The sequence below is a fragment of the Mytilus galloprovincialis genome, chromosome 4 (genome assembly GCF_965363235.1).
Source record: "Mytilus galloprovincialis chromosome 4, xbMytGall1.hap1.1, whole genome shotgun sequence".
Lineage (NCBI taxonomy): Eukaryota > Metazoa > Mollusca > Bivalvia > Mytilida > Mytilidae > Mytilus > Mytilus galloprovincialis.
Genome location: NC_134841.1, coordinates 35,525,028 through 35,548,933, shown reverse-complemented (window position 1 = coordinate 35,548,933; position 23,906 = coordinate 35,525,028). Strand labels below are relative to the sequence as shown.

At 31.5% G+C, this 23,906-nt stretch overlaps 1 protein-coding gene across 1 annotated transcript; it reads left to right on the top strand.

Annotated features, from left to right (window-relative positions):
• Positions 1-343: 343 nt before the first annotated feature.
• Positions 344-23,362, top strand: LOC143071987 (mitochondrial proton/calcium exchanger protein-like). Its single transcript, XM_076246724.1, has 13 exons — positions 344-494; positions 4,295-4,352; positions 4,921-5,434; positions 5,912-6,055; positions 8,061-8,204; positions 9,104-9,307; positions 9,857-10,108; positions 10,346-10,501; positions 12,011-12,110; positions 14,725-14,876; positions 17,432-17,688; positions 21,258-21,399; positions 23,016-23,362. The coding sequence occupies exons 1-13, from the start codon at positions 446-448 to the stop codon at positions 23,217-23,219; spliced, it is 2,376 nt and encodes a 791-aa protein (XP_076102839.1). The 5' UTR covers positions 344-445; the 3' UTR covers positions 23,220-23,362.
• The last annotated feature ends 544 nt before the right edge of the window (positions 23,363-23,906 follow it).

Here is a 23,906-nt window from a genome sequence, read left to right as displayed (position 1 = left end):
TCTTTTCATTAATTTGGTGAGTTGATAGGCATCTATTCAGTGAGATTACACGTCGTTCAGTGGTAGTTCAAATATTGGTTTAAATGATCGAGGCGAGTTGGTAGTAGGTTCTCCTCTCCGTAAAACATTCAGTATGCCACGGAATATACAAATATTAATAGTATTGTCAAGAATTTCAATAACGGCCGGGAAACATACTAAGTTGGTAGAAAGTGTTGGGGAGTAGTACTAGGGCGAGTTGGTAATGGGCCGAGTTTGCATTCATCCGTCCGTTAGCTGTCAAATAAAATGTGACCTTCACACTGACAACATCATCCTTACGCTTTTTCCGTGAAAACAAGAAGGTTATTGATACTGCACAATTTTGACACCGATGATCTTGAATCGTCTGAAAAATGGTTTTATTTTCGGGTTGATTTGGAATTAATCGAACAGCAGTCAAAATATGGCACACCGTTTAATCGGTCCATTGTCACTCCGTAGAGTTAAGCTAGGTACTTTATTTGCGCCTGCTTTTTCTCACTAAAGAAACGTTTATTTGAGATAAATTTAAAAACTGATTTGCACGTTCGTCCAGGATGACCAAAGTTATACAAGAAAAATGCCTTATTTTTGTCTACTTCTACCATTCTGTATCTGTATCTGTATCTGTATAAGGAATTCCCTCCTTTAAAGGAGCACTTCTTTTCAGAATCGGTTTAAAAGTTCACAATATATATTTACAGGACTATATTTACAGGGGTCTTCAGTATTCGAGAAAAGCAAAAATCTACGCCCGTGGGGTGAATGTTGGCTACATTCAATGGCCCTTTCGTTTGTTTGACGGTAGAGCTTTCAAAAGTTTATTTCTTTTGGTATGTAAAGCATAGCACAGTTTTCTATTTATATATTCTACTTTGAAGCAGTTGTCCATACATTTGCATCTACAGCCACATGCGCATAATAATCTACTTGGATCTAAAATAAGCTGTTTATTTATTACTAAGCTGGTTAGGTTAAAGCATTTATCACAGTTTTTAATGCTACGAAGAAAGCAGTCTAATTCATGCAAGTATGGTATAAGAGTGTTATTCAGAGGTTTACAGTCCAGAATAAAATGTTCAACAGTTTCTGAATTTTCATTGCAGAGAAGACACGTTGGATCTATTGAGTTTTGGTTAAATGCAGCCTTATTGCTTTGCAGGTAATAAGTTCCTGTTAATAGCTTTAATTTTGGTTGTAGGCGGCTAATATCTTGTGCAGAGGTACCAACACTTGCAAGACATGGATGAGTATTGTGCCATAGAATATTATTTGCAGATAAATTGTGAAGAGAGCTGAATAATGATACTTTTGTCCTGAGTTGTTCATGCCAAACGTTGTCCACTGCCTTCTTAACACTTGCTTTCCATTTGTATCTGCTGACTGGGTTCTGTATAAGTTCATGAGCTGATTGTAGATTGTATTGTGCAAGTAAGCAACGTATTTTAGAAAACCAGTTTTTGGAGTTAAATCCAGATATCGAGAGTTGTCTTTCTGCCAGATCTTTTTCGACAGATGATTCCATACCACAAATCTTGTTGTATATGTTTAAGGCTGCTTTGTGTATAATGCCTTGGAGTGGTATAACTCCTGCTATAGTATAAATTGCTGCATCCGCAGTGTTGTTGGGAAGGGACAAGATTTGTTTAATTGATTTTCGATAGAATACTTCTAGTGGCTCTAAATGTTTATTGTCTGGAAGAAGAATGTCAATTCCATAGATAAGAACTGAAAGAACATAAACGTTGAAAATGTGAAGACAAGTAAGTGGGTTTAGCCCGTTCTTTCCATGCAGACCAGCCCCCATCAGGCTATACATAGTTCGTCTTGCCTTTGAGATGTTTTCATCAACGTGAATGCTGATAGTTTTTTTTAAATCAGAGCTGTGTTTTATGCCAATATGCACAGCTGAATCTGGCTCATTCATTTTTATATTATTAATTTTGAAGTTGAAGCCTGTATCTTTTGAAGGTGGTTCGTGTTTTAATATGACACTTTTGGTTGGTTGGAGTGAGTATTTCTCTTGCATGCTGTAATTCTCAACCGTGCTTATCATTGTTTGGAGGTCATTAGGAGAATTGGCAATGAGAGCAACATCATCTGCGCAAGTCGGGGATCCACAGTATATATTTCCGATGTAGTTACCAAGGCCGCTGTTTTCTAATTGGTCCAATACATCATTGATGTAAACTTTGTACAGTTCAGTGCTTAATATCCCACCTTGTCTTACTCCTTGTTGTACAGGGAATGGTTTTGACATTAGACCGTTCCATTTAATAGAGGTTGTGGCGTATGTACTCAGTTGGCGGATAAGTAGCCAGAGGGTCCCACCTACTCCTGATAGAAAGAGTTTACGATGTAAGCTGTTAAGATTGACAACATCAAATGCTGATTTGGCGTCTAGCAGAGCAACAAAAACAGGCATCTTTTGGTCCATTGATTCTGCTATGGATTCTAGGAGGATGAGGGCACTGTATAGAGGAGATACCCCAGGAGTGAAACCTCTTTGTAATCGGTTTTGGAGAATATCAATGATGTCTCTTAGCAATTTCCTCAGTAGTAGTTCCAGGATTTTTCCAATAATTGGGAGTACAGTGATTCCTCTATAATTTTTTGCCTCATTTGGTAGTCCTTTGTTTTTTAATATTGGTGTTAAGATTCCATGTTTTATGCAGTCTGGTATGGTTGCAGAGGAGCAGATGTTGTTGATTATAGATGTTATTGCCTGCAGTAATGTATCTCCACCATATTTGATATGTTCTGCTGTAATACCGTATATATCAGGTGCCTTGTTGGTATTCAGTTGGTTTATGGCTTTGTCAATTTCTTCAGCTGTGAAAGTTAATGGTACAGCATTTTGTTTGCAGATTTCTTCGATAATGTCTATGTCAAATTCTTTGTTGGTATGATCGGAGTTTGTGGTATTAGACTCAGGTGTTGCGAGCTTGCTGAAATGCTCGTTCCAACCTTTTAGTATTTCTTCCCGAGAAGAGTAGGTTTTGTCTTCTACAGTCAGATCTGATATGGAAGATTTTTTGGTTTTCCTTTGTGCATTTACAAGTTTATGGAATATTTTGCTATCTCTTTGCTTAGCGTTCATAATCTTCTGTAGCGATTCATCTCGTTGTCGCGCTATTTCTTGTCTTCGCGCTTTGCGCAGTTGCTTTTTAGTTTTTTCCTTTCTTGCATAGTTTCACCAGCCGTTTCTGTTCTGAATGTAAAGTACTGAATTTACAATACACCTTATCGCTAATCTCGGCTGACCTGTCCGCTTGACCTTTTGACGCTTAAAAACAATCACTTTTCCATTGTGGCGTCAGATATTTAGGAGATAACTGTATTGTATTTTAAGCTCCGACGGCATCAATTGGGGATTTGATGGTCGCAAATTAAGTTTACTGGCGACGCGTTATTTCTAATGAAACTGACAGAAAACAACGTTAAAACATGTTTTTAAAATCTGTCATATGCCGTCTGCGCATTCGCGTACGTCCCATAGCATCAATTGTCAATTGATGCCATGTAAGAAAGTGACGTTATCCAATCAAAATGAACGTTACATTAGAATTTGTTTTATGACGTCAAAATTTTACGGGAACCTGTGTGATATCCAGTAATGGCAGACAAATAGTGATAAGGTGTATAAGTGCCCCAAAAAAACTGAAAATGCTGAATAATAAATTAATTCATTATCCAGAGTTTTTTTTTTATGTAATTAGGACATAGCATTGCATAGTTCAAATAGTTGTCAAATCTTTGGAAGCATTTGGGTTTTTTTTCTGTCCTGTCTTCCTGTCAATCGTACAAGATACACGATATTGTTGCCCATATTGTTCAGTATACATGTAGTTTTCAAATGTCAATATAAAAACAAAATGAATACATAAACAAAAATTTAAATGAATACCAGGTGTATTTGCCAATGAAGTCTGCTCACCCTACTTTTGAAATAAAAAAGTAATATACATGTATGTATAAAAATGGTATTAATTTGATTATCATTGATTAAAGAATAACTAATCAAAGACTTCAAATATAGAAAAATATTTAACAAGTGACCGACAGATCAAACAACACATGTGTATCACATGAATTAATTATCAGCCCCATAAGTATTAGCCAGGACAGACAATAGTATGAGGCAGGCGTTACCAGTAAAAGGGGACACAGTCTGTAATAATATTCTTTTTTTTTTAATTTAAACATATTTTAATGTTAAAAACAAAACAGAAATACCACAATTGATTGTTCTAGTACATTATATATCTTGTAGATACCATTAACAACATTTCACCATTATATTGTGGATGTTGTAAGCGGCATGGAGCTATGTAAGTATTTATATCATTTACCTTCTTTATCTGTTGGCCCCTATTTTTGTCACTGTAGAATCTTCATACATTACAAGAGCTACAATGTACTTACATGTAGGTGTCATCTTGGGTAAATGAGGGGGTTTAAGTTTTACCCTTACAGGTCTGTCAGTAAATCCATACGTCTGTTCATCACAAAATTGGTTTCTTTTCTACAATTTTAGTTTGCCTTTGAACCATATTATGTTATGGAACTTATACACAATGCTTATTACCACAAAACACAGATTAAGCTTGAATTTACATGAAGGTGATGACACAGATGGAAAAATTGCTGAATTTTTTATGTCAGTTGTCTAACTTAAGAATGCCTCTTCTAATGTTATAAAACTTATACACAATGCTTGTAACCACAAAACAAAGATTAAGTTTGATTTTATGGCATCGATTTTACCTCTTTAGAGTTATGCCCTTTATTTATAGAAAATTGCTGAATTTTTAGTTTGTGTTCTCTTACTTAAGATTGCCTCACTATCTTCTTGCTTTTATTCCACCTGGAAATTAAGTCTACCTTTTCATATTTCAGGTCAACACAACCACAGTACAGAAGACATCGTTCATCAAGCAGCCAAAATTATACCTTTCTTCCATCCTATAACTGTTCATTTACGCACAATAAATCAAGTTCATATTATAAGACCAAGCACCTTATAAGTCCAGATTTTTCTTTAGGTATTCCATTAGGATCCATTAGATATTTTCACATATCCTCACAATATAATGAAAAAGATAAATCATTTGTTGAAAAAGCTGTTGAAGTGTTGAAAGATAAGAAAAGAACGGATAAAAAAGGAGATGGAGTTAGTGATAAAGATTTACAACCTGGTGTTGACAAAGAAAAAGTGGATGACAAATTAACAGGAGACCAACAGAGCACTATTGTGAAAGCTAAACCAACATTATTACAAACCATAAAAAAACATGGAAAATATTATCTGGATGGGTTTGTTTTGTTTTTCAAAGAGTTAAGAATAGCTGTTTCTTACTTATGGAAGAGCATAGTGAAAGGAGAGACTTTGACTCGAAGAGAGCTGAAACAAGTAAGTATATTTTATATTTCTGATTAAAGATTTTTTTTTACAATATGCAAAAAAAAAAGGGAAGAGAAATTGAACTAAAGGCTCCTTGGACCCTCTGTCACTCACCTGATATTTTATTCATAATTGATGCATGAAATAATGCAACCGTTATACTTTTGCTTTAGTTTGAGAGACATAAGTCAAACACTGTATTTTTCTATTTGTCCCCTTTAGGCCAGGTGAGCTAAAAATTAAATGCCTTTACCAAAATGTGGCAACAAATTTAACCTGCAAAATGTGCCAAGACAACCTAAACATAAAGCTAAAAAAAACTTGCATGAGATATTTTTGTTGAGGGAACATAACTTTTCTGTGAAACTAATCCACAAAAAAACTTTCAATTATAATAAAAAGATCTTAAAAGAAACTAAAATTTTACAGTGTGTTTGTATTTTCTATCTATCAATGACATACAATAATTTTCTTTCTACTTTACAGCTAAGAAGAACTACAGCTGACGTCTTCAGAATGATTCCTTATCTGATTTTAATTATAATTCCATTCTTTGAATTTTTGATACCATTTTATTTGAAGTTTTTTCCTAACGCTCTACCTAGCACCTTTGGACGAGATGAAAAAAAGGTATATTGGTTCTTATGAATCTGATTGTTCAATTAAAATTGTTAATTATTTACAATGTATCGTATGGAAATATGTCACGTGGCTACATCGTTTTGGATAATTTTGGTTCAGCTACGGAAGTATTCCTGATGTCGACATAATTCAGTACATGTCTGTTCTACATAGAAATGCTAAAGATCAATGATACAAGTCGGTGACAAAAAAAAACAACCAAAAACTTGGCAATACTGGAACTACTAAGCAATACCCAGCAATGTTTTTTTTTAATTCCATCACACTTTTCAGTGCCGATAGTTTCCGTTTATTTTAAACAAGCAAGTCCATTCTAAATATAACGTATGCATTTACCTGTGAGATAGAAAAGAGAGAGCAAAACATTGAGGTCAAAGTGTTTTTCCAAATTAACCAGAAATTATATTTATCGACGGAGAAGAATAAAAACATTTTAATTATAAAACACTTGTTTGCTCAAGGCAATTCGACATCAAAAATGATTATGTAAAGTAAAATTAGATACATTTGTAGAACGCACAGGTAGACAGGAAACATGATTGATTATTTCATGAGAAATTTTACAATACCCTGACTGTAGCTTGTCGGCATAGATAAGAGGGATTAGGGCAATTAATTACCTGGTGTGACACCGGAAGAATCTCGGTGGATGGAGTTTGGGATTACAAACTCCCTGGGCGTACTGTAGACTATGTACAGACATCTAAAATTGTGTGGACCTGGTGAAAGGGCAGATAACTTTGACTGTTATTTGGAAAACATTGATGAATTATGTTTTTATATCATTTGTATCCCATTTGCAGTCATAGTTACAGAGGTCATAAAAAAACATGATATTATTAAATAACTAGAATTCATCAGGACTTTACCAAAGACATTTGATTTATAATATAATGGCTAATAGGAAATCGGTGATCAGGCCTTGCGGTCATAAAACTTTCGAGCACGATTTTTGTACTCAGACTCAAGAATCAACCAATTAAAATACTGGATTTCATGTTTCGAGCATGATTTTTGTGCTCTGAGCACTGAGCAAAGTTTTATGACTTCAACCCCAGGACATACAAATGATTGATAATGATTTGCTGTTTTTGGTCTGAGAAAGATTTTTTTATATTTAAGCTGAATTGTTTTTGTTACTTCAGACACAATATATAAGAAAAAATTACAAAAGTAAATCAATAAATAAATGCGTGTTAACTAATAAAAGTTTAATCATGGTACATGTAATAGAATATATCGTCGCTGGGCTTCTAAAATGTTGTAAATTACAATTTTTTCAATAAAAAAATATCTCACAAACAGGCTTTGAAAATTTTGGCAAAATGCATGCTTCCAAACTGTCGTATGTAAACTTGAACATTTTTGTAAATAGCAGTGAAATAAAAACTTTGACATTTCTGGATTATCCAAGAACTTAAATTATTTTCACAGAAATATACAATTATTTTTTTCCCAAAGCCATTCTACACCCATTTTCAAGTTTTCATACAACATTTTGGAAGCAAACTTTACAAACAACTGACATTGGCAATTTTGTAATATGTCTTATTTTACACATTTTGATTGGTCTAACTGTATGCTATTTTGTAATACCGAAGATTTCCTCACGCCCAGACCATTGTTGTCAAAAAGTATTTTTAGCCAAAAAAGTCATATACGACATTTTAGAAGCCCAGCGACGATATGTTCTTTTTTTCAAAACATACAAAATATATATTGTTACTTTTTCTCCTAAATATAATATGTGCAGACCATTAGCCAATTTTCATTCATGATATATATTGTGACTTTTTTTCCTGTGACTTTTTCCTACACTCACTTGAGTATTTATTATCCTTACATGTCTATTTACACGTATGCCAATAAACTTGTTCATATTTATAAGAGTTATTTAAAATTTTTTAATATCTTTTAAAAATGTTGAAATAATGATGTAAAGTATTAACTGAATAGAAGGGATTTTAATTGATTAATTTCATTTCTTCTCTAGCCTGATGTCTTACTTAAGGAAGGCTTAAAAAGAAAACAGGAAATGGCCAAATTACTGCAGGAGACTTTACAGAAAACATCATTGGAACGAAAGAAGAAAGATGCACCCAGCATGGTGTTGGAATTCACAGATTTTATGGAAAAGGTTTGCTGCAATACTTGAAAATATAAGTGCAATCAATTGTAAACAGTTCTTGAAACTTATTACAAAAAAACAAATATTTTTTTTTGTATTGGTGATTTTGATAAAAAAAAAAGAAATGGTTTCATTTACAATATTTATCTAGATGAAATTTATTTTCTTTTCAATTAAACATTTTTAGGCCAATTTGAAATCATGCAAACATTTTAGATGATAGGAAACAGTTTGTGCTGGAAAAATTATGCAAATGTAATAAGTAAAGTTGACTGTACATGTATATGCTTATTATTGAAAGAGGGACGAAAGATACCAAAGGGACAGTCAAACTCATAAATCTAAAACAAACTGACAAAGCCATGGCTAAAAATGAAAAAGACAAACAGAAAAACAATAGTACACATGACACAACATAGAAAACTAAAGAATAAACAACACGAACCCCACCAAAAACTAGGGGTGATCTCAGGTGCTCCGGAAGGGTAATTGAAGTTGAATAAAAAATAAATATTAGCAGGATTCTATAAAAAGAGCTGTGGTAGATTTTTTTGTTTAAAACATTATCTTTGCCTGGTCTGAAGTCTCGCACATTGAGTATGAAGTTTTAAATTAAGTCTGGTTTACAGCTTTGTCAAAGAAACTTGGTGATGAAGGCTTATTCATTCCTATAAGAATAGAAAATGTGATGAAATAAATAATGACTCATTTGTTACATGTAGATGCAAGGTTAATGAATCAAAATTTTTTTAACATATTAACCTCTTACTATACATGCTACATTGTATATGATAAATATGAATGATCAAGTGAATAAATTGTAGATATCCACCTCTTAAAGTAATTTAATGTATAATTATAAATGATATATTTTGAAGTTGATAACTTTATTGCTGTTTATTTGATAGGTTAGAAGTGAAGGAATAGCAGTTTCAAATGAAGAAATACTTCACTTTTCTACAATGTTTGAAGATGAAGTGACAATAGATTCTTTGACTCGAGGTCAGCTCCAGGCCTTATGTAGAGTACTTAGTATCATACCTATAGGAACCGATCAAATGTTACGATTTCAACTAGACATAAAATTACGTCGACTTCTGGTTGATGACAAAGTAAGTATTTTTACTTTAAAATTTGTGAGTTTTGTTGTTTTTCAGGATATCCGAGAAGTAGAGACTAAAGCGGTACAGAAGGCAATATGTCACAAGAAAAAGGACTTGTTAAAAATTAAAAAGACAAACACAAAACAAAAACTAATTTATGTAGACTAGCTAAACAGTTCATCTCAAAGACATGCACACAAAAAATGTAAAGCAGCTTCATTTTCATTTTGAATTCTTAATAGTCCTGTCAAATACATGTACAACTAAAAGTTTTCATGATCATACAAGAAAACATAACATGACTAATATTTCAATTAAACCCTGACATTATTATTCTGGAAATTCAGAAATTGGGAAATTTTTATAATCCCAACTTCACAGGATAGATTTCTCAAAAAGTTTTTAACTTTTTTGATAGCTTTAATTGTATGATTGAATCCTTTCCTAAAATTGCAATAAATTATAATTAACTCACACCGTTGTATTCAACATATCAATTATAAGTTTATGCAATATTTACAGTAATTATAAATTAACATACATGATTTATTTATACAGATGATTCAGAAAGAAGGTATTGAGTCATTGACAGTCCAGGAATTACAGCAGGCTAATCGAGCAAGAGGAATGAGGGCCTTAGGTGTAGATAAAGAGAGGCTGATATTCCAATTAGAACAATGGCTAGACCTTCATCTTAATCAACATGTTCCGACATCTTTATTATTATTGTCAAGGGCACTTTATCTACCTGAACATCTGTCCCCAGTAGAACAACTACAGAAAACTATACAGTCACTTCCCAAGACTGCTGTAAGTACAATTAAGTAATGAATAGCTATAAATATGGATGAAAAGTCCTTATAGATTACCTTTTATTTTATTTTATTTAAAGATACTTGATATTAACAATGAATTTGAATTCTGTTTTACTTTATTTTCACTTTATTTTTTATGAACAACTTTGGGTTTTAATTTCTTATATAAGGGTTTTATGAGTAATTTTAGTATTATTATTTTTCAATAATACTATGGCATTCATAATTGCAGACTGCTGAAGCCACAGTTAGAGTTGCTGCCATATCAGGTGAACAGATAGATCCAGCAACAAGGATTGAAATTTTGAAGTCTGAGCAAGAGGCTATTGCTAAAGAAACCAAACTTAAAGCTGAAGAGAAAGAATTGAAAAAACAAAAACAAATACAGGTTTGTATTCCGTGTGTCAACATTCAGAAAATATCTCATAACATCAAAAAAGAAATATTCTTGTCTACATAAGCACTAATAAATTAGAAACACTAAATTGGGTAAATAACAATTGTGATTAAATGTAAGTGTTATAAGCATATTGATAATAAATGAAAATTTCAAGACAATAAAGAGGAGCGTAAAGGGGGTGGGGGTCTTTGCATGGAAGAACGTGAAATAAAATTTCTCGATACCGATCTCACGAAACACAATGAATAACAACCTTTTTCAGGCTGCACGTGAAATAAAAATGGCAAAACATGTTGCACGAAAATAACCCTTTACCACCCTCAGTAAACCGTTTGTATCTCATTCACTCAGAATGTCAATTTCTAGATAGATGAGAGTCTATTTATAACTCTTCTTCTTAATATGTTAAGACACACTCTGTTTTGGTCTTGTTAACTGTCTCATAAACATTTTTTTATCACACAATCTCCTATAGCTATAAACAAAAGAATGTAACTGAACCTCACAGAATTACTTCTGACATACAAAGTGCAGTTCCCTAGATGGTTTTATTTAAGCACTTCCATTCATTTACATTGCTATAACTTTGGCGTGCAGTTTAATAGAGTAAAGTATAATGTGAAAATGAAATAGCTGACCTAATCATTATTTTACATGTATGTATCAACACATATTATTTTTCAAGAAAAATCTATGGATTTGAAGACTTTAACACATTTAAGAAAGTTTTTCAACAAATTTATGTGCTTGCTATACAAATGGTCACATATTTTGAAAGAATTCAATCAGTTGTATTTGAGAGAATGTAAGAAATGAATGCATATTTTTTTTTCGATTCTCCATTGTAGTCAATGAGCCAAAGTTGTATTCAGAATTTTACCAACATCTGTGTCATAGCCAATTTAATGTTACTTGACCTTAATCTATTGAAAGTGTAAAAAATTATTGATATTTTAGTCTGAGAAAACAGGGTAATTTTATTTATAGTTGAAATTGGGCTTTGATCTAGGTTTCATCATATGTGAGTACTCTAAGATTGCTTCTTTGTTTTCTTTTGTGTTTGTGTTGATTGAAATAATTTTTTGAATAATTTTAACAGTTTGTTCTTATGTTGTGCTGCTACACATGGTTGCAGTTTTATTTATACTGTTAATTCAGAAGTTGTTTTGTTTTGAATATATTATTGTAAAAATCGCAAAAAAAAGGTGTTGCAAAATTAAAAACTAGCTTTTTAAGTTTCGATCTCATTAATTTCCTGAAATCACACTAATTAATAAACTCCTTACAATTATTTAGCAGACACAATAATAAATGCAGACAAGAATTTCTGAATTAACAGTTCTTGAAATCCTATCAGATAAAAATTGGAAATAAGTGAATAATTTTAGATAAATAACAGTTTTGATCTTTAAGAATTTGAAACATTTTTCAAAGGAAAATTAATTTATTGATGGAGTAAAACCAAGATATTGAAATGTTTGTTTTGATTTTTCTCAGAAAGAGGCTGATGAGGCAGAGGCCGTTGCTGCCAGGGTTGCTATGGAAGGAGAACTATTAATGGACAATGCGCCTGAAATTGCTGCACGTGCAGAAGAAGGTAATCTAATGTATTTATAGAAAATAGAATAACTATAAGATAAGTTTTAGCGATATAAAATTGATCTTTTGATTCAAATGTGTACAATATTCTTAGATGATTTGAAATTGGAACAATACATATGGGTCATGATGTTTAATTCATTTCTGGAAATCTGTAATTGGATCCTTTTCATCAATTCCTCTCCCCATGTTGTAACCTTGGATATGTGTGATGGCTCATAGAAATGTTGACACATTTTTCACATATGTAGTTAAATTTTTGGGGTACAATGTGAAATTCATTTTTTGAATTAAGAATTTCTCTAAAAGCCCTTTGTGATGCAGCTTCTTAAGGAAAACAATCCTTTATTTCCTACAAAAAGTTCTATAAAAATTTACTACTTTGCATACATTTAATTACTCCATAGCTTTTACACCTTTATTATATGGTGCATTAAGGATAATGACCCATAATGAAATCCATGGCTCTGATTTTCCATATGCGATTGTGTGATCTTCATAGATATGACTTCTTGAATAAATCTGTATATTTATGTCCATTTTTGAAAGAAAATGTCAAAGGTTGTCACAAATGAAGTTAGAATTAAAACTTGAATTGAAATTCTAAATAACTTTCAGCAAATTGTGAATATATGACTATGTAGGAAACTGGTTTTATGTTATAGAATATAAAAAAAACCCTTTCAATACTAAGATTGAACAGAAAAAGTATGTACAAGTTATGACCTGGCTTTTCCTTAAGTTTAATATTTGAAGCCTAGTGTTTTACCCTCCCCTTTTCACTGGGAAAGAAAATATCTTGTGACTTGTTGCTGTGCAGCTATTCTATTATTTCTTAAATATTTAAGAGGTCCGTAGGTGGCCTGTTGCAAGGCAAAATTTCTGTCCCTATCCAATATACCCTCATTTTCCAGTGGCAGTCCAAATTTCTCCGACCATCATCCTAGATGGCCTCCATTGTATCAACCTACCTATTGTATTTATTGTTAACTTGTTTTCGTCCTGAATATGCATGAAATATTTGCCACTGGACGTTAAGCAACCAACAATCAATCAGTCAGTTTATTTGATTGTTTTAATGACCAGCTTCTAAATTCTAATTAATAATCAAATCATTGGTGTACTAGTCAACACATGAATGAAATACTTGTACTAGTGTGTAATCCCTTACATTATATCAAATACTTGTACTAGTGTGTAATCCCTTACATTATATCAAATACTTGTACTAGTGTGTAATCCCTTACATTATATCAAATACTTGTACTAGTGTGTAATCCCTTACATTATAACCTATTCCTGTAGATTTGATAGAAAATGTTATGAATATGTGCTTTATGTGTCATGTTGACTTAGGTTAACAATATTGATTGTTAATTGCTGCACAACTCCGCAGTACAAAAAGGCTTTATCGGGCGACTTATTTTTTTTAACAATATTAAATATTTCCATAAGAAGTAAGGCTAATTGGTACCTTATTTTAGTTAATGGCATAGGCGTTTTTTGTGTCTCGTGTTAACAAATATTTTTATTGTGTCTAAAAGAATCAACAGTGATATCAGGGGATAATCTAGGTATTTTTGAAAAACATTTAACCTTCATTTTTATAATTTGCTCTGGTGTACAAGATGCAATCATTCATAAATCAGTTGGACAACATCTAAAATAACACCCAATAATTGACCACTTGTATGTGTGATTGTCAATTTGCATTCATATAAGTACTACTTTGTAACATCAATTAACAGTGTTGTTGTTGATTTCACTTTTTTAATATTTTATTTTGTACTATTAGAAAAACTATGGTCCAAGATTGAATAAAATAAAATGGGAAATCTGACAGGGGCAAAATGCTCAGGAAGGCAAAGATCTACTGTAAACTCTTTGTATGGAATATTAATCTCAGATGAATACTGCACTCTTTATTTTTCACAAGTTTAAGAATTATTTTAATACATTACATTTCATGAAAAAATCTTTTATTAAATAAGTTGTGTTACAAGATTAAACTTATGGTATGTTTTGTTAATTTACATTGAACAAGAAAGTATTTTTTATTGGTTGTTAGAATACCAAAAGAAAATTTTGTAGTAAGACCCACAGTTCATAAACTTGTATTATGAGGATATAGTTAAAAAGCAATCTGTTTTGTTGTTTGTGTAGTTTATGTAAGAAATCTAATTATTTTGTAAAATCATAAATAGTGAATAACCTCCCTTGTTGCAAAGAATGGCATATGGCTTATTTGACATGTTGATATGGAGCTGAAAAAGTGAGAAATAAGAATTTTTGATTTTGTTGCATATAACTAGCATTTCACAGTCTACTACATGTCCTTTTATGAAAAATTTATTTATGCATACTATATCTAGATATATACAAAATGAGATATGGTGTGATACCAATGAGGCAATTTTTCACCAGAGACCAATTTACAACTCCAGGTCACCATATAACAATGAGCCAAACCCATACGGCATAGTCAGCTATAAAAGGCTCTGAAATGACAAATGTAAAATAAGCAAACTAGTGCATTTTAAATGGTAGAAGATTTACTTAATGTACATCTACATGCTTTTTCTAATCTGGTCAGTAACTATTTGTCTCCACAGAAATCAAAACTCTTCATACAGATGAAGAATTATCAGACGAAGACCTCAAGGAGATTGAGTCAGCCATAGAAAACATCGCTATGGAGAAGAAGTTTAATATTGATGAAGAAATATTACAGGACCTTAAAGAAGATGTAGATGAATATAAAGAAGTAAGTGAAAATCAGATACTGTTAATTCAGGAAATTATTGCGAGGATTTAGTTAATGCAAATAATGCGACTGTGTGAGTACTGCAATAATAAGAACTAGCCTCATTCTGGTATTTAATGCATACATTTTTATGCAGCTTTTCATGATATGTCCATTCTTCAAAAATTACATTAATAAATGTACCCAACATTTCTGAATTGACTGTACTTTATTATACAAAGCTTTTAAAGGATAAAGTCACATATGAAAAAAACTTTACTTTCTTTCTTCTGATATTTTACAAAACAATAAGGACACATATGTTTCTGTTTGGCCTATATTTTATACTTGAGTTTTCATGTTTAACTTTGGTTTCACCTTCAGAAATATATATTTTTTATTTATTTAGTTATTGACATATTACAATTTATTTGCCATTGCATAATTATTTACTTTTGGTACTAAATAAAATTGTCATGAACGGGAAATCAGATACAGGGTTCTCGCTAAGCATTTTTGAAGGCGAGTCCATTTTTAGCCATGATAAGTCCAACAGAAAGAAGAATATAGGGTTATTGCATGAATATTGGAGAATATTGTCCCGAGTAGAATTTTATATTGCACGAGCTTGCGAGTGCAATATATGTTCTACGAGGGACAATATTCCCCAATATTCATGCAATAACCCTTTTATTGTATAGCAATATAATATTTAAAAGTAAAAATTGGTTTAAACTAAGATTTTGTCGTTGATGACGTCATGAATTTTGAAGATTTATTGCACTAGTGCAATATTAGAATTTATTGCACGCTAACTTTTGGTTACGTTATGTGGGAAATATTATATTGCTATACAATAAAATATTTTATTGCAATATAATGTAATATTTTAGTCTCCATTTCCTAATCATGCTAACAGAGCAATGAAATGACATTAAATTCACATCACTTTTAAACTTTTGCTATAAAATGATGATATTTGTGTTTAACTGTGTTCAGTTTATACAAAATATTTCAATCTTGATGCATCTGTGGACTCACCAGTTTTGAAAATGGTGAGTCCAGACAGATTTTGATGAGTCCAGGACTCATGGACTCGCCTTAGTGAAAACCCTGAGATATATAACAAACTGAGGACAATTCTTGGTCAAGGAAGTGACTGTCATTATCCAATCACCTTTGTGGTATTGCAATACCTATTGACTGACCAGTATAAAAAATTGTCAACACAATTTGTCCATTTAAATTGTACAAAAGGTATTGTGAGAGCTCATCAACGGGTGGTCATTTAACTACCCAGTAAAAAATCTTCACTTAAAGGTAAAATTTAAATGACTGATAGCTAGCATCCTTTTCTCATGTATCATGACCAATGTCCTGAATAGACTATTCTATTTAGATATTGAACATTTTAAGCCATTTCTTTTTGTGTCTCTAAACATTCGAGATGGAAATTACAATCAGTGAATTTAGTTTATAAAAAAGTAGATATATGTTTGCTTCATGGTGTTTTTAATGTGGGATATATTTTAAGTTTCTGATTCCTGATATGGAATTAAAGTGTTTGTGAAATGTTTTTTTTTTGGATAGCCCATCTAATTGTGAATAATTCTTAAAGATGAATCATGTGTGGCTTGGTGTTCTCTAATGGGATATATTTTCATGTTATATTACGATTCCTGAAATTGAATAGTAGTGATGCTAAGTTTCATTTAATATTCAGGATCTACTTCAATTGGAATTACTGTTCAAAATTTATTTTCAATATATAAAAAAAAAGTACAAATGGCTTAGTAAATAGAAATTTCAGTGCTTTATTCTTCATTATGAAAGTGGGATTTACCAGCAATGATTTAATTGTGATTGTTAGCAAAATAAATTAATTTACAATAAATATCTTTATTAGAAAGAACAAATAGTGTATTACATGTAAAATGTCCCATATCTAAATAGAATAGTCCATTCAGGACATTGGACATGAGGAAAGCAAGCTAGCTATCTAGCTCTGTCAAAAACAACCAGGTAAATCTACAGGTAGTTAAATGACAACCTGTTGATAATAGCTCTCACAATACCCATTGTACAATTTAAATGGACAAATTGTATTGACAATTTTTTAAACTGGTCAGGCAATTGGTAATTCACTACCACAAAGGTGATTGATTAAGCACAGTAAATACAATACAATCTTGAGAAATCTACAAATCAATAATTCCTAAAGCATAGGCTGAGTGCAATAAGCTTAGAATATATAACCAAAGCCATAAGTGATATCATAAGCTTCAAATGGAAAAATGAATTAGTTTACAATATGTAAATATAGAATCAGTATTATTTTTGGCTTATTTATTTTTATAGATTTCAGGGTGAAGCTTAATCTTTCAAATTACAATGTTTAATAAGAAACTGATTTACTGAATGTTTATGCACTGAATTTGTGTAAGCCACAGAAGGAAATTACCACATAAAACTCTAAAAAATGTTCTGGCAAACCTTTTAAAGTAGCCATGAATTTAAATGCATTCACAGTAAGTAGTGAAATGATGTTATCGTAATTTTGTTATGTACTTTTGTAGGATTTAGAAGATCTTAAGTCAGTTATGTTAGCTTCTGGTGGAGATGAGGAAGACATTAAGGAATCCAAGTCTGCTAAGAGGTTAGGTAAAAAAGTAGACAAACTGGTTAATCAACTGGATGTAAAGCTTGATGATCTTCACCAGAAAAGACTAAGGATTAATGAGGAGATTGATTTGAAGGAGAAAAATCTAATCTATGCAGATATTGATGATATAGAAACCAGAGATGAAGTAATGCAGAAAATTTCAGAGAAGAAGTAAGAAATAATTTTATATTATAACCATTTTGTTGGTTGTATAGGTTACAAGAGCGCAATTATTTGTTTACATTTCACCGGCAAGTTGGTACTCAGAATAGAATCCTATACGGCTTCTGATTGGATGATACAGGATTTGAATTACATTTAATTGAAAGCTTATCCAATTAGGTTTAAAATGTTTAAAAGTTGTCGAAAATCATATTCACATTTTACGAAGTATAGAAAATATCTTGCATTTCTGCACGTCGGAGCCATTAAAAATATGCCTTTTTCATTAAGCGAAAAAAATGGACGATCTTTTTCAACTGCATTTTAAGTCAATTTGAGCCACATGACCCTATATATTTTTATACGACCGCAAAATTTGAAAAATTTTTCGTCGTATATTGCTATCACGTTGGCGTCTGCGTCGTCGTCGTCGTCGTCGTCCGGCGTCCGAATACTTTTAGTTTTCGCACTCTAACTTTAGTAAAAGTGAATGGAAATCTATGAAATTTTAACACAAGGTTTATGACCACAAAAGGAAGGTTGGTATTGATTTTGGGAGTTTTGGTCCCAACATTTTAGGAATTAGGGGCCAAAAAGGGCCCAAATAAGCATTTTCTTGGTTTTCGCACTATAACTTTAGTTTAAGTGAATAGAAATCTATGAAATTTTGACACAAGGTTTATGACCACAAAAGGAAGGTTGGGATTGATTTTGGGGGTTTTGGTTCCAACAGTTTAGGAATTAAGGGCCAAAAAAGGGCCCAAATAAGCATTATTCTTGGTTTTCGCACAATAACTTTAGTATAAGTAAATAGAAATCAATGAAATTTTAGCACAAGGTTTATGACCACAAAAGGAAGGTTGGGATTGATTTTTGGAGTTGAGGTCACAACAGTTTATGAATTAGGGGCCAAAAAGGGGCCCTATTAAGCATTATTTTTGGTTTTTGCACCATAACTTTAGTATAAGTAAATAGAAATCTATGAAATTTAAACACAAGGTTTATGACCATAAAAGGAAGGTTGGGTTTGATTTTGGGAGTTTTGGTCCTAACAGTTTAGGAATAAGGGGCCCAAAGGGTCCAAAATTGAACTTTGTGTGATTTCATCAAAAATTGAATAATTGGGGTTCTTTGATATGCCGAATCTAACTATGTATGTAGATTCTTAATTTTTGGTCCCGTTTTCAAATTGGTCTACATTAAGGTCCAAAGGGTCCAAAATTAAACTTAGTTTGATTTTAACAAAAATTGAATCCTTGGGGTTCTTTGATATGCTGAATTTAAAAATGTACTTAGATTTTTAATTATTGGCCTAGTTTTCAAGTTGGTCCAAATGGGGGTCCAAAATTAAACTTTGTTTGATTTCATCAAAAATTGAATAAATGGGTTCTTTGATATGCCAAATCTAACTGTGTATGTAGATTCTTAATTTTTGGTCCAGTTTTCAAATTGGTCTACATTAAGGTCCAAAGGGTCCAAATTAAACTAAGTTTGATTTTAACAAAAATTAAATTCTTGGGCTTATTTGATATGCTTTATCTAAATATGTACTTTGATTTTTGATTATGGGCCCAGTTTTCAAGTTGGTCCAAATCAGGATTCCATATCAAGTATTGTGCAATAGCAAGAAATTTTCAATTGCACAGTATTGCACAATAGCAAGAAATATCTAATTGCACAATATTGTGCAATAGCAATTAATTTTCAATTGGAGTTATCTTTCTTTGTATAGAATAGTAGTTGATAATATATGTTGGAAATTTGCCAGACATGACTATGATGTCATTTTCTATTTTTATTTGCCAATAACTTTATGTAAATAACTTCATTGGAAATTTGCCAATATAAAATGTTGCTGATGAAGCTTTTTTTCCTTATCTTATCTAAAATGTTTTAGATAATGTATGTTGGAAATTTGCCAGACATGACTATGATGTCATTTTCTATTTTTATTTGCCAATAACTTTATGTAAATAACTTCATTGGAAATTTGCCAATATAAAATGTTGCTGATGAAGTTTTTTTTATTGTTTTATACAATAAACAATGTATATTCACTTTTACTACCAACCAATCTTTACCATTCAGTGATAACAAGCACTTTATTTTACATTTTAATATTTTATGATGTATTTAAAAGAGTAGTTATTGTTGCAAACTCCATTAGAAATTTGAATTGATATCAGTTTTGGAAAAAGGGAAACGGGGATGTGAAAAAAAGGGGGGGGGGTTAAATTTTTCTCATTTCAGATTTCATAAATAAAAAGAAAATTTCTTCAAACATTTTTTTGAGAGGATTAATATTCAACAGCATAGTGAATTGCTCAAAGGCAAAAAAAAACTTTTAAGTTCATTAGACCACATTCATTCTGTGTCAGAAACCTATGCTGTGTCAACTATTTAATTTTAGATTTAAATAAGAAGAAATCTTTAATTGATTTGTAAAATCTTGACATTTGTTTTGTGTAAAAAAACCCATGTAATGTCAAAAATTTGATCACAATCCAAATTCAGAGCTGTATCACGCTTGAATGTTTTGTCCATACTTGCCCCAACTGTTCAGGGTTCGACCTCTGCGGTCGTATAAAGCTGCGCCCTGCGGAGCACCTGGTTTTGTTTGTAATGCAAGACTGGCATTTCTAGTAACAGGAACTGCTAACCGTTTTTCCCTAGTTTGTGTAGTCTTCGAGAAGAAAAAAAATACGGAACACCAGTGGTACCCTATGGAAAATGCATTACGAATAATTGCGCTCTTGTAACCTTTAGGTCAAATGAAATTATTGTATTTTAGGCCATGTCCACAGTCAACCAGACTTATGTATTGTAAACCTCTTTAAAATGATTTTCATATTATTGAAAACCTTTTTTCACACAAAATTTATTTTTTCAATTAATTGTCAGCCTATATTTGGACCAGTGATTGATTGATTGTTATTATGTCATTAACCTTTTAAATGATACAATTTTCTTAATATGTAGCTTTTTTTGTCCCATGACATAGCCTAGAAAATACAACAATTCGCTTAAAGCACAATATCAATATGTGAAGATGACTTTCAGATTGAGTGTGCCTTCTAATCTGGTTGTCCTACTGTTGTTAGAATTATAACCTAAAAACTGTTATATGAAAATTTACTAAACAAGTCAAACATTAAAACTATTATAGATAAATAGACACGTAAAAGGAACAATAATCAGCAGGAAAAGATTACAAATATGTCAACAGGACTGAACCTGCAATAAAAAAATATAACAGAGTTATTCCCCTTTAAAGGTGATTTTTGCTGAAAAGTTTAGAAATGCTTGCAGAATTGAAGCTGTCTGGTAGTACATTTGTGCTTGAGTGTATAATGATAACTTGTAGATTAAATTTGCACTACCTTCCAGTTGACCAACCAGTTGTGGAATTTCAACTTGCTATTTACCATTAGGCTGCATGCTCGGAGCAGTCATCAACTTCTTTTGAAGAATTGTATATACATATACATGTATCAGAACATGTTGATTTGACATTTCAATAAAAGGCATATATTGTAATAGTTTGATAGAGATTTACAAAAATATTTGATTTGTTTCAGGGGCTTAGTTATTAGTATAAATGATATGGTGTTGGCCTTAAGGAGATTACAAAAAGTTCCCAATGAAGTCCGACTACAGAAGATTGTTACAGTTTTAGATGAAGACAAAGACGGTATAATTGATGCTAGTCATGTTCTTAAGGTAAATATTTTGTACTTAAACATTCAATCTTCAGGGAGATGAGTACACACAGTACAGACTATCAGTACCATTGAAGTCAACAAGGGAAGGACAAAGCTAGGTCATGTTGTTTTAAGAGCATTTGATGTTTGACATTGGCTTCTAATCTAATGAAGTCACCCAAATGAAGTTAGGAGACTAATTGTTTTATTTGTTTGTGCCTATTATTGTTTACCCAAGGCCTTTTGGTCAGATAACTTTACTTGAAGTACAAGCTTTGTGCTTGAAACACCAATCCAATGATTTGATTGGTTGTTTTCTGAGTCTGTCAGAACTTGAAATTTTAATTACATCAAGGCCTGATCTTGTTTGCACAGAAAACATACATTTAAATGTGTCTGATGCTATGAACTTATGCTATGAAAAAGTGTCCATTCAATTGGACATAGTTTCATGATAAAATAATATCAAATTCTGTCCTGTTAAGGTTGATTTACAACAAGAGGACACTTTTTACTGTGAAAAAAGTGTCATTTGAAGGGAGATAATAAAAAAATCACTGACATGTTTTAGCTATAGATATGTTATTATTTTCTATTACAAAAACTAAATAATTAAGAACCAGTTATAATTTGAATTTTTATACTGTGATCGTTACTCTGTTTTGAGAAATAAACTATTTACTGCAATATCACCAGATCGTGCTTATCCTCTAGGCATAAATGAACTTCCTCCATATGCTGCCTTAAATGAACTGTTATCTAACAACAACAAAAGTATAGCGAACTTTATCTTGGACTGTGATCGTATCAGAAGAGAAATTATTTAATTATTTTACTTGAACTGTTGAATTTTCTAATAATTTAGACATTCGTCCAAAACAATGTGTTATCTATTTTTCAAAATTTTGAACTTTAATTTGTTGGTGCATCGTAAGCCTATCTGGCTGGCTATAATGTAATATTGTAATGATATGTATCTATTGTATATATACAGGTTGCACTATAATAAATCATTCATTCATTCATTCATATAGATCAAAGATGAAGAGTGTTGAATTCCAAAGCATTTTCAATTATTTTAGTTATAAAGATATTGAAAATACATATCCACTAGCTTTAAATGCCTATAAGAAAAGAACAACCATGATAATATTAATAGCATCCAACTATAAAATAAAAATTGAAAAAAAAGAACTATTGACAAAATAACAAAAGAGAGAATATTGTTTTATTAAATAAATTATGTTTAGTTACACTTGCTGATGATCACATTTTGTATGAATTCAATACTCCAGTTTACATGCCATGTTTTTCACATTTGTGGACACAATTCATTGATAAATATCGTCTGGACGAAATTTCATAATAATATTATGTCTGTTGACACATTTTTCTTTGAAAAAGTGTCCGAGGGATGTAAATGCATGGTGTTCAATATTTAATCCTACACAGTTGTGCTTAGAATTTTTTTTTATTTTTTTTTACCTCCATCAAGAGCCAAAAGGAGGCTGCAGTTACTTACTATTGCAAAAAAGTGTTAGCTTCAACTTTTGTTAAAGGACATTCTGAAGTTTACTTGTAGATTGTATAATGTCAGAAATCTTTCTAGTTACTTGTTTTAATTTTTATTTATAGGTTATTAAATTGCTGGGTCAAGAAAATGTGAAATTGGAATCTTCCCAAGTTTCTGAACTAATTGATCTCTGTAAAAAGGAAATGCTGATTGAAGAAGAAGAAAAAAAGAAAGAAAAGGATGAAAAAGAAAAGGAAAAACAAGAGAAAACTCTGAAGGAAAATTCCATGAATAATGAAGAAACATTGAAAAATTCTTCAAAATGAAATGAAAATGGCTAATTGTTAATTGTTATTTATTTTGTGATAAGTTTTAAATAGTTAATGATAATATTGAAACACAAAAAATGAATGATTCCTGTTTTAAGGTTAAACCATATGTTAAACATGTTTTAAAACCACAAAACTCTCAGCTAGAACAATAGTCATGAAAGTTAAGTGTGCGCCACACAGAGTAGGTACAACAAATCTTTTGATTTGATTTGAACAAAAGGTTTATATTTGTATCAATTTAACCATCAAAGCATTCATGTCAGCCAAAATATTCATTTACCGCACCGGTAACTGAAGATATCAGTTACAATGATAGTAACAGTTTGAGAAGGAAACTCAATTTAAGAATATAAAGTTCAGTAGTAAATCCTTTGCAGTTTGTAACTATTAAACCACCTCAGCATTAACGTAAGCCAAAATATTCATTTATCAGTACTGAATATATCAGTAACAATCATAAGAGCAGTGTGAGAAGGAAATTCAATTTAAGATGTAAAGTTGGGTAGTAGATCCTCTGTAGTTTCCATGGTAGTAGAGAAGAGAAATGTTTGATGTGATTGCTCATTTTAAACCTACCTAGTCTGTCGTTTGGGTATTGTATCAGTGTCATTATAATCAAAAATCTACTGTTGTTAGCCATAATAAGACCTTTAAACTTATTATACAAATTTCTGCATTTCT